The sequence below is a fragment of the Aedes albopictus genome, chromosome 3, assembly GCF_035046485.1.
Source record: "Aedes albopictus strain Foshan chromosome 3, AalbF5, whole genome shotgun sequence".
Classification (NCBI taxonomy): domain Eukaryota; kingdom Metazoa; phylum Arthropoda; class Insecta; order Diptera; family Culicidae; genus Aedes; species Aedes albopictus.
In genome coordinates, this window is record NC_085138.1 from 284612597 (window position 1) to 284624673 (window position 12077).

Sequence of the window (12077 nt, forward strand, 5' to 3'; positions counted from 1 at the left end):
TTCGAATCTCGCCGGGGACTGCGACAAGGTGATGGACTTTCATGCCTACTCTTCAACATCGCTCTGGAAGGTGTGATGCGACGAGCCGGGCTCAACAACCGGGGAACGATTTTCACAAAATCCGTTCAATTTGTTCCTTTCGGACGACATGGACACTATCGCTAGAAAATTTGAAACGGTGGCAGAGCAGCACACCCGCCACGAAGCAGAAAGGTCGGAGTGTTGGTGTCCAAAACCACGTACAGGCTGGCAGGCGGAACCGAACACGACCGGGTCCGTTTAGGTAGTAATATGATGATAGACCGGGACACCTCCGAGGTAATGGAGGAATTCGCCTACCTCGGATCCTTACTGACGGCAGACAACAATGCTTGCCGTAAAATACGAAGGCGCATCATCATCAGTGGAAGTCGTGACTCCAAAAGAAGCTGCGATCTAAAAAGATTCACCCACACACCAAGTGCACCATGTACAAGACATCCATTTATTACGTAACGTTAAAATCGAGATTTTTTGAACCCCCTCCCTCCTCCGTAACGCTTTTTTTGTATGAAAACCCTCAAATTTTTGTATGGACCGTAACGCTTGGTCATACTCCTCCCCTCCCTCAACCTAGAGCGTTACGTAATTTGTGGACTGACCCCAAGACGCTGATAAGATCGGTGGTCCTCTACGTACACGAGACATAGACCATGCTTGAGGAGGACCTGCAAGCACTCGGATTTTTCGAGCGACGCGTATTAAGGACGACCTTCGTCGGTGTGTAGGAGAATGGTGTGTGGCGGAGAAGGATGAACCACGAGGTCGATGCACTTTACAGCGAATCCAGCATCCAGAAGGTGACCAAAGTCGGAAGGATATGGTGGGCAGGGCATGTTTAAGGAATGTCGGACAACAACCCTGCAAAGTTGGTGTTTGCGACTGATCCGGTTGGTACAAGATGGCGTGGAGCGCCAGTACGATGGGCGGACCAGATGGTTCGTGACTTGGCGAGCATTGGACGTGACCGGGGATGGAGAACGGCAGCCACAAACCGTGTATTATGGAGAAACATTGTTGATTCATTTTCATATTAGGGGAACTCACTAAACAGATTAAATTGCTGCGTAAGCCATGATTTTCTGCTTATTTGAAATGTTTCATGATTTTGCGAATGAAATAATCATAGATTGCCTTGGTGATCGCGACGTTTAATCAATTTAATCAGTTTAAACTGTTTAGTGAATCCCCTTATTGAATTTGATGTATTACTAAACAAACGAATGAAATAAATGATCTAGAAAATAGTGTTAGAGATCAAATTGCGAATTTTATACGCCTGATTTACAGGTATCTGCTATCTCTTAACCTAGATCTAATAAATGTTTGCTTTAAATCTGTCATGATACACACCAGGTTTCATTGGCGTAAAGTGTCACAGTTTCCACTGTGGGGTTCATTATGTGGATTTTCGTTCTAGTCTGATTGTGTTCCAGATGAGACGACCATCTCGTATAATTCGTATAAACACGTTGTTCTCACCGAAGATCAAGACATTTTTTGAATTCTCGAAGGGATGGTAACACGGAAGACAACAGCAGTGATCTAAGTGGTTCTTAATAAATTTGCCTTTTATTAGCATACATGCTTGGACCAGTATGGCGTGGGTCGGTTCGGTCATTACCCTTCCAGTTAAAAACTGTTTGCACGTGCCGCATCATTGCCTGTTTCTGGTTATTATTAAGAAGTGTAAATTCATTCTCAAGGCTTGTAGATTTGCATTTTCAGGAAGGGAAATCACAAATTAGTTTTCAGCTTCGAACCATCATTATAGCCTCTCATTATCCCGTTGAGGTAATTCTTAGAACCATAGTGTACGAACACATATATGGAAATTATGCACTTTGTTCAATTAGCACAACCTAATGTGACACTCGTTCCCATCGAAGAGGAACGCGTTTTCGTTTTCGATTGGATGGTTCCGCTTGTGCGGAAATAAAACTTTGTGCTTCTATCAACCCACGGAAGAACCGGTTCGGAATGAATCTGTTAACCAGACGGGACAAGACAGTTTGACGACAGAGGTAGTTGTTTTGCCAAATGACGACTGTCGGGCGGGGCTGGTGACGAGACAATAAGCCACTAGTTGGACCGTTCGCCCAAACTAGTTAGTACAATTAACACGTTTCTTGATTGGCAACTCGAGAGGACATTTGAAGTTAAGAACTTCTTGTCTTGTTAAGATTCGGGAACGCATTGTATACGCCAAATTGTACCGCTCATTCTATATATCATTTTGTGCACAAATTCTGATCCGGTCAATCAACGTTATTTTACTCGTCGTGCAAGAATTAATCCTACTCACTCTGAGACAAATGATTGAGACCATTTTTTATAATGTTGAACATTTGTTGGACATGCATGAGTTGGCAACATTACAAAAGAAACAAATTAATTTCAGGTTTGGTCTTCAGTATTCGAATAAAACGAATTAAGGACCTTTTTTGCCGTATGGTAAAGTCCGTGACTGCAAAGTAAAGGCATGATAATGCGGCAGGGTTCGAATTCCGGACACAATTTAAAATTTCCTTAGAATTTGGCAAAACAGCCCTAAGATAATTATTAAGTATGAAGGATCAATACAAGAAACAATTGAAATTTGGTCAATTCGTCTAGAATTTTGTCTATCTCAGTAACTACTTACTTTTCCCCAGAAATCCAGTTCCGCCGGTGATGAAAACACTGGTCCGTTCGTAGAACTGCTGAATTTCGGTCAGTTTTTGCTCGATCTGCTCCGCATTGGTAACGACGGTTGGGTCCACTGTCGTGGGTTGCAGTTTGGACGCCGCCGCCACATCCTGATACGCCGCCACGGTCATTGCTGCTGTAAATGTGTGTACTTTTGCGTGCTTCTTCTGCCTTTTCTGCCTTTCACCCCCTCTACTTTTCGCGCGAATTGGCACTTTTCACGGTTTCACTACTGTATGACGATGCGATGGGTCAACCACGGGGACTAATAAATATTTTTCTGTTTAGTCGTCTTCTTGGCGCACAATCTTTTTTTGCGCGCGCACCACGATTGCTTCAACACTGAGCGAAGGTTTCGAAAATTCGTCGTACGTACGTAGGTACGTGTGTAGTAAAGTCGCGCACTCTTGGATAAACTTTCAACTCTTGCACTGCGTTGCGCTTCACTAATTCACCACTCGAGTTATAATTGCAGCGATTTTCTTCGTGTTAGCATTTCTCACTGCACCGACGGCGGCGACCACATCAACGATTCCGACACCACGGAGTTTTCCTTTGCTCCTTCTCTGCGAACGAGAGCAAGGGGTGACCGGTGTGGGAGGGTCGTGTGCCTCGGGTGTTGCTGGATTATTGCGGTTGCTGTTGCCGCCTGTTGAGGTGTTGTGTCCTCCTGCTGCTGCTGCTGTTGCCGTTGTCGCTGTTGAAGAGGAAAATTAAATATGTTACAATGGCTTTTTAATGACTGTGCTCAAGCTGTGTGTGGGGCGGTTTATGGCTTAACACTTGAGTTGGCTCAATCGGCTGGTACTTGGTCATGATGTGTCCTGTTCTCTGAACACTATTGGTTTTAGTTTTGTTCACAATTTCTCAAATAAAAATATTGCTATATTTATGGATATATTGCCGGGGCGGTTAACCAACCAATATCAGGTTGAGTGTCTGTTCTTGATTCCCGATTCAAGCGAGGATTTTTTTTTCCAGGGATGATTCATATATTTATAAGCATGAGCTGAGAAACTGGCTTTATCCCGTGTGTATCGTTACAAAGAAAAGCAAAGATAATCGTACACATCGTAGTTTCTACTCCGTGATTGACCAGAACAATCGAAATTGTACAGAGAATCAATGAATGGTGCTTGGCAGGGATGTTTTCGATCATCTGGCAATCATTTGACTCATTTGTCTATATCTCAGTTCAGAAGCCTAATATTAAAATGTGATGTTCGACAAACTTATAGACTATTGTTATTCCTACAATTATCACCAAGCACGCCATATTCTAACTCTTATATATACAACGTAAAAGTGTTAGTACCACCTACTCATACTAAACGATCGAGTTCTTAGATCGTTTAGTATGAGTAGGTGTTAGTAGCGCTCTCACGCCGTATATATGAGAGTTAGGATATGGCGTCCTTGGTGATAATTGTAGGATAAACACTTATCTACAAGTTTGCCGAACATCTCATTTCAATATTATGCTTCTCAACTAAGCTATGGATAAATGAGTCAAATGATTGCCAGGTGATCGAAAACATCATTGGTGCTTGGGACTAGCTACACGCACTCCCGCACTCTCAATGTGCACAATTCGAGAGTTCAATATTTTGAAGTCAATAACGGCACCGGCCACGTCCTTACGGTAATCGGGAAAGGAAAGGAATGTTAGTTGGACAACCGTTGTTACTAGAAACCGTGGAATCCACAGCATCCCCACAGTTGTGTCGGGAAGCAGTATTTGCTAGTAGGGTAGGGTAAGGCGTGGATCTTTGAGCCACCTTTGGTAGGTGATATGATTCACTAGTTATATGAAAATACACGACACGGTCTTCATCTCGATTATAATTTATTTGGTCGCGATAGTAAGGGTCATATACGTCAACGATCATTCAATATTAAACGCGTCACCACATTGATCGTTTACTTGACCGTGAAACCCGACTGTCCCACGAAAGTTATCGCGCGCTTCTGATTTCGCATTCAATATTCGCGACACTATCTCCCTACCGAGAAAACCGACCGCCTCACGAAAATAGCCGCGCGCTTCTCACAGTATTGAACTTAGAGTATACGGAGAATCAACTTTCATGCCTTGATAGCTATTTTCGAATTATATATTTTTCTAAGAGTAGTTTCATGTGTTACCTGTGATCGACAGCCGTTGAGGTAATTAAGCCAATTATTTTCAATTTGCTCAATGATTGTTGTGAATTGCGAACATTTTTATCGCTTCAATATTAGGTCAGCACCAGAGCTACAAGATTTATTTGCAGATATTACAGACTCCAGGGGTCTCCAGTTAGCCTAGTGGTTAAGGCTATGGATCGCCAATCCGGAGACGGCGGGTTCGATTCCCGTTCCGGTCGGGAAAATTTTCTCGACTCCCTGGGCATAGTGTATCATTGTGCTTGCCTCACAATATACAAATTCATGCAATGGCTGGCAAATAAAGCCCTCCAATTAATAACTGTGGAAGTGCTCAAAGAACACTAAGTTGGAGAGAGGCAGGCCAAGTTCCAGTGAGAACGTCGAGCCATACAGAAGAAGAAGACAGACTCCAGGAGTCCTCTTGAAAAAGCATTGGCGAAATTACCCCAATTACCCCAATGCGCAAGAAGTATTCTATTCCCGTTTCACAGATAAGAAGTCGCTGCATGCGTTTTTTAATTTTTGAAATGTAATACATTCCTTCAATTTAATTAAGTCGGAATTCAGGAAGTTAAGGGTTCGCCAACAACTATCATAGAAACCATTAGGGCCTGTCCATAAACTACGTAGACTCTTAGGGGGGACGGGGGGGGGGGTTGGCCAAAGTCTACGCTCCATACAAATTTCGAAAATTTTGTATGAACAAAAGTCTACGAGGGGGAGGGGGGGGGGGTCTAAGATGGCCGAAAAAAAGTCGACGTAGTTTATGGACAGCGCCTTATTGATTATTAATTTATTTTAAGGACCCTTTAACTGAATGGAAGTCATTCGTGTGCGGATCATAGAAATCTTTCAGGTATATGGTATTGTGGAAACAGAAACAGGTGTCATATTTTGAAGCATGTGTATAAACCGAAAAAGATAACAACATCAAGCATTGATTAAGCATTTTATTCAAAATTATCATTGAACTTCTACTGGAACTCGATTGAACATTCTATCAGTAAGTTAGTCCATACTTTTCTTTAGAATTTTTGTCAGTAGCATTCTAAAAATTCATCTATGAAAAATTTCAAATTATGTTTCAGTAATTCTGCTAAAATATGCGGAACAGGATGAAGCTAGTGGAATACTTCCCAAAGGTTTATCAAAAATAATAGTGTCATTATGTTCCACTCGATTTATTGTTAACGAAGATATTGTACAAGTCTTTATGACATGAGTTATTTCTGTTTATACCGTGTAGTATAGCAAAATAACAAACTATTTCCTATCTATTTGTCCTATCTGGTGATTCAGACTCGTTAAGGAAATGGAAAGGGCAATGTATATATTCAACACTTCCTTAAAATGTGGGTTTCATAACAGTCAATAAACATTGATAGAATGAATTGAAATAGCTACTGGAGGTTTTCGAGCAGACTTTGGTATTGGTGTGGTCTTTATGATTTATTGATTTAGCATAGACAATTATTGAAGGGCAAGTTGGGCTATTACACCATAAAGCTATCAAAAGCGGTAAGAATTGTTACTACTTTGTTATTTGCCGTTTGCATAAGAAATGCATCATTTACAATTTTGTGTATGCATTTGTTATTGCAATAACTATACTTGTTATTTTCTAGGTGCTATTCATTCAAAATAATGGATTGCGTTTTTTGTTTTTACTATCTTGTTTATGATTAACACCTTGATATATTTTTAGTTGTTTTTCTTTTTTGCTCGAATTTGAACGTAAAGACATTCGAAGCACGTACGAGAAAGTGAGAACAGAATTCATCGTAGAAAGAAGAAGCAAAATGAAAAGAATATCATTATATAGGTTCAGAACAGTATGGAACAAAATGATATGCGAAGATTTTATGAAACTGGCAACGGCGGCGTGCGGAGAAAAACAGCACCGTCTCCCGTCATGTGTAATGAGCGTCAAAGAATGAAGAACAATGTTTAGCGCCAACGAACAGATTAAGCATCAGTGACGATGGAAAAGCTGTTGAGTAGGCTGCGGCTTATTTTTGAAAAGTTGCTTTTCTGGATTCAAATGACATACGAAAGAGAAACCTCTGCGTTTGAACCCAGAAATATTGGGATTTAGAGGTGTCACAATCGCCAATAAATCGAGTAATAAAAACGTATTATCACTTCAAGTACCATAACTTTTTCAATTTTGAACCGTTTTTTTCAATCTTTTTTTTATGAATCTCACAAATTAAATTTTGATTAAACTTGTAGAGTATTTAAACTTTCCAAAGTCACGAAAAATATGAGTTTTTAAAGATTTTATTTATTTTTTATTTCTTCTTTTGGCCAAAATAGAGACGAACCAGCCAAGGGCTGAAAGTCTCTTTAATAAAGACAAATCAATCAATCAATCAATTCTTTTGCGCGAAATGTTTAACTTTGGGATCCAATATTTTTTTAACTGACCAATTCGACCAACTGACCATTGCACTATGGGGCGGCTCCATACAAACAGGTAGCCAAAAATATTTTCGCGTCATTTTTATAATGTCTTGCTCCTATTCGTAGGGTTTATGCCTGAAAAACATGAAAAACATAAATAAAAAGAAAATCGCGTTAAGTACTGTTCCTTTGAATTCCACTAAGAATTTGTATCCTTTGACAGATACGTATTTCGACCTCAACTGTAAGGTCGTCTTCAGTGTCTTGTACTTGACTTGAGTCGAGTCAAGTACAAGACACTGAAGACGACCTTACAGTTGAGGTCGAAATACGTATCTGTCAAAGGATGCAAATTCTTAGTGGAATTCAAAGGAACAGTACTTAACGCGATTTTCTTTTTATTTACAGATATTCCCCTAACAAGCCCAGGTTAATCATCATCATGAAAAACATGTTGAACAGGTTGTTTCAACACGACAGTTTCAAACAGCATGAAATTACAAGGGCATTGCCTACTTTTAGGCATTTAAGGATTTCTGTTCCTATTTACAAAATGGATTCCAATTCGTAAAAACACGCTTCGCTAAGAGATCCAAGACCAGATTTAGACTGCACTATGATTGATCTACCGATAAAAGTGGCCATGACGACCAAATGTTTCCTCAGAGATATTTAATGGCCAATAGGGTGATTTAATGTAGCAATATCTCAATCATCGCCGACAACTTGATTGGAATTGCAGAATGGCAGCTAGTAGCAGCCAAATTTGATTTCAATGCCTCCCAGGGATCCTAAACAAAGACATAGAAATAGTCCCGAAGCGAAACTCAGCGAAACTTTTTTTGTATGACACGGTTTGCATGGGATTTTTTTTAAATTTTTTGATGTGGCATCATTTAATAGTTTAACAATCAACATTTCTACGCCTGATATGTCATTCGAAAGGTTTATAAGCAAGCTTTTAGAAACTACTTTAAAAGTTTGACATTTTTCATTTAAGCCGAAGATATGCAAAGTTGAACATTTCATTAATTTTACCAAAAATTGGCAATGGTCTCATTCTGCTGCCAATATCTCGATAAGTATAGGGATTAGCAAACTTATATTCTAGGGTATATAATAAAGTCAATTTTCGATTTTTGGCCACCTGAATCCCCTTAGTGCATTGACAAATTTCAAATCTATTAGCGACTTAGATATTGTTGTTGTCTAAGAATGATGTGCCTATCTTTGTCCTGAAGAAACTATTCGTAAGAATATTATTCCTGTGAAATTTTTCACCAAAAACTGTCAAAACATGCCTTAAAACATGTAAAATTGGAGTTTATGATATTTTTTTTGCAAGTTTTTACTTAAAACCTAAGCATCGTATTTAGGGATACCCAGGTAACCAATAAGCAGTCAAAATGGTATTAATTCGGCACTAATTGCGCCTTTACAGCAGGTCATTAAATGCTTATTTGCCCTATATGCGCCATAAGTGCTGCTTAAATGCTTAAATGTCCTCCCAGATTGTCAAAAATAAAAACAAAATATTTCCCCTGCCCATTTTACGGCTTCCCTTTCTCTTCTATTTTTATCCTCACTCTCCTGTGCTTGGGGGCACGTTTTGAAATGTTGTTGTTGTTTTTTTTTTGCTGATTTCGGCGAATTGGGATTTGATCCCTCGATCCTCGAGTTGACGTTGGTGTTGAACTTCGCTACGATGTAAGCTATAGATATGATTAGATAATGTGCGTTGGTTTTTTGATCAACTTAAAGCTTCAATATTACACCGGCAGTTGCGTCGTCAGGTATGCTATGTGCCCGGCATGTGCTGATAATTAATTCGAGCATTGGAAAGTAGCCAAAACCAGTGAAGAGAATTGTCAGACAAAAGAGGCACAAAACAAGCAACAAAGAAGGCGCGGCGATTACTCTTTATCCCTACTGGTAACAGATAATGATATGATCTCGAACATTTTTGTTACAGACAAAACGGAAGCTGAATTTGTTGCGTACTTTTCAACTCGTGAATAATCAATTATTACTAACTCAAAGGCGAAACTTTTTGATGATAGATCTTCAGCAGAGTTGCAGTGTTTACCGACTCGAAGTTACCGTTCGAAAATCGCAATGCAAGGCTCAAAAATCTCTAAACTCGTGGTGCACGATGTTTATCCTATTATTTTCAAGTTGGGACAAACTTATCGGCACCAACATTTCAAAAGGGCGTAACTGCATTTGGAAGTAATACCTTCTTCCAAAGCTGTAGGTCGTACTGCCTCCCTTACACTCAAACCACCGTGGTTGTCGGAAAGAGGAGAGTTTTTCCCATCTGGTACTTGTTGTGAAAAACATGGAAATCATAACACATGATCCACAGCTTTAAAAGAAGGTGATGATTCCAAAAGCAGTTAAGCCCTTTTGAAATGTTGGTGTCGTTATGTCGCATTGGGTGGATTGTCGCAACAAATACAGGTTGCGACATTGTCATTATTGTTGCGCGATGGTTGAATTTTGATTCACTGGCCAAAACCATGGAATTTATTTGCCAAAGCATGTTTTCTTAGTTGCTACTCTATAAATGACAGGACAAGGCCGGGGCACGTAAATTAAAAAGTGGAAATGTGTTGTGGGTTCAGCATCACTCATCCCACTTAGCAGTTTTATGGCACTAATGTAGCAGTTATGCTGCTTGTTGACCAAAACATACCATGCATCTGAAATGCTACATATCTGCTGTCAGATTTTAAGTAGCATTTCAGTTGCTAATATAGGGCAGTTTAGCAGTCAAACTTGCTATCATACGGCAGTAAGCAGGTCAAATGCAGATATAAAACAGGAATACGGCTTATTCAAATGCTTATTGGTTACCTGGGTTGTTATTCAATGCCTTTTGGATAATAAATGCATCACAAAACAAAATTTGTGTATGCATTTATTATTGAAATAACAATACTTGTTATTTTCTAGGTGCTATTCATTCAAAATAATGGGGTTCGTTTTTGTTTTTCTGCATCTTATCACTACCATCTTATTTAAGATTTAACCCTTCTCAGCAAAAAGTGTTGCTAATTAGTACCCACAGAAGCTTGATAAGCAGATACGGGGAATCTAAGTATGCGACATTCTCACATATCTGTGGGATTCTATACATGGTACAGTGTGCTTAAAGACGACTCAGAAATAATTGATTCGATGAGGAGTGTTAGGAGTGCCAGGACTCAGGAGTGAAGGGTGAGAAGAACGCTACCAGAGCACAGATGTTAGTGTTTGGTACTCAGACGAGACATTGTAGACAGAAGAAGCAATATGAAAAGAATATTTTTACAGAGTCAATTTCCTGATTTTGCTTTGGCTGACCAAGCCATGTGGGAAATTACACTGTTTAAAATGCTTTGACATTCATGTGCACAACAGAACATGTGCTCGATGAACAAATTGAGATTTGATTTATAAAAAGAAATCCACGTACTCCGGTGAGATTCGAACTCACGACTCCCAATTCGCTAGACCGGCGTTTCTATTCCTTCAAGCTACGGAGTCACTCGACTATCTCCATCGCCAGCAGGCCTAGAACTGGTTATCTTCCATTCACAATCCAAACCTCCTTCGGATGGGATTAGATGAACATCTAACACATACACTGTTGTGTACATGTGTGTCAAAGCGGGAGAGGAAATTATTTTTCCTCATTTTATCATTACAGAGGTTCAGAATAGTATGGAACAACATGACATGCGGAGATTTTATGATTCTATCAACGGCGAGCGGATAAAAACAGCACCGTCTTCTGTCATGTGCAAAGAGCGTTAAGAAATGAAGAGAAAACGCGCCAACGAACAGATTATGCTGTGGAGCCACCGGCGCTAAAAGATGAAAAAAGGCTATCAAGAAACTGAAAAGTAGTGATGCTGCTGGATAGGCTGAACTTTTCAAACACGGTAGTGAGCAGCTGCACGAAATATTTCACCATAGTCTGTTGAAGATCTCTAGTGTGCGCAGCTTTTTCTTTTTTCTCACTCACTCTCGTAAACAAACACGCGAAAGAAACAGACAATAGAGGGGGCACTTTGCCCCGATTCAGGAAAGGAAATGAGTTATGTCAGGTAATGGTTGAACATGGTTTTCCGACGAAACTGATTAGGTTGATTCGTGCAACACTTGATGGATCGAAATCAAGTGTACGGGTCACGGATAGGGTTTAGACGTCCTTCGTTATCCCAGACGAATTGAAAGTGGGTGATGCTCTGTCGTACTTGTTGTTTAAGATTACACTTGCAGGGGCCATTAGAAGAGCTGGCGTGCAAAAGACTGGTACCAGCGTTATGCATCTAGATTTTGTGGATTCGTAAATTTCGATATGCTGACTGATTCAAACAAAATTATTATAACCTAAATTATCAAATAGATGTTAATCAGGTAACAGGATTTGATAACAATCTTTGTTCGAGTTAACAGATAAACAGGTCTAATGAAAGGTGTCAAGAAATAGAAGAAAAAGTTGCATGTTCTTGACTGGTTCCTATTTACATTATTCTTCATAAATATGGACTAACAAAAATGTACAGTAATAGCTATATCTTTGAAAGGTTCATTATCAGCTTGAACATCTGGAAACCCTGATGATATCGATCACAACAAGCTTGATATGTTGTAGTTGCTTCTAAGCTTCGATTGTTACCTTATTGTGGGTTCGTTCTTATGACGAAGCCTTCTAAAAACCGAATTCCATATTGACATTTTTTTCCTATGTTTTAGATGCAATTACTTAATTTCGTGTCAGCTTGACGAAATGCATACATTTCTATTTTTTC

At 39.7% G+C, this 12077-nt stretch overlaps 2 protein-coding genes across 5 annotated transcripts in view; one reads left to right on the forward strand and one right to left on the reverse strand.

The window, feature by feature from the left end:
• The window catches only part of LOC109418818 (homologous-pairing protein 2 homolog), a 375251-nt gene that overhangs the window by 100132 nt on the left and 263042 nt on the right, over nt 1-12077 (forward strand). The window lies entirely within an intron of this gene.
• Nucleotides 1-12077, reverse strand: part of LOC109405806 (fatty acyl-CoA reductase wat) — a 168239-nt gene that overhangs the window by 88651 nt on the left and 67511 nt on the right. For both annotated transcript variants that reach the window (XM_062861146.1, XM_019678865.3), the window contains exon 2: nt 2684-3424. In XM_062861146.1, the coding sequence (XP_062717130.1) occupies nt 2684-2858 (175 nt within the window). In that variant the 5' untranslated portion in view covers nt 2859-3424. The remainder of the gene's footprint in view (nt 1-2683; nt 3425-12077) is intronic.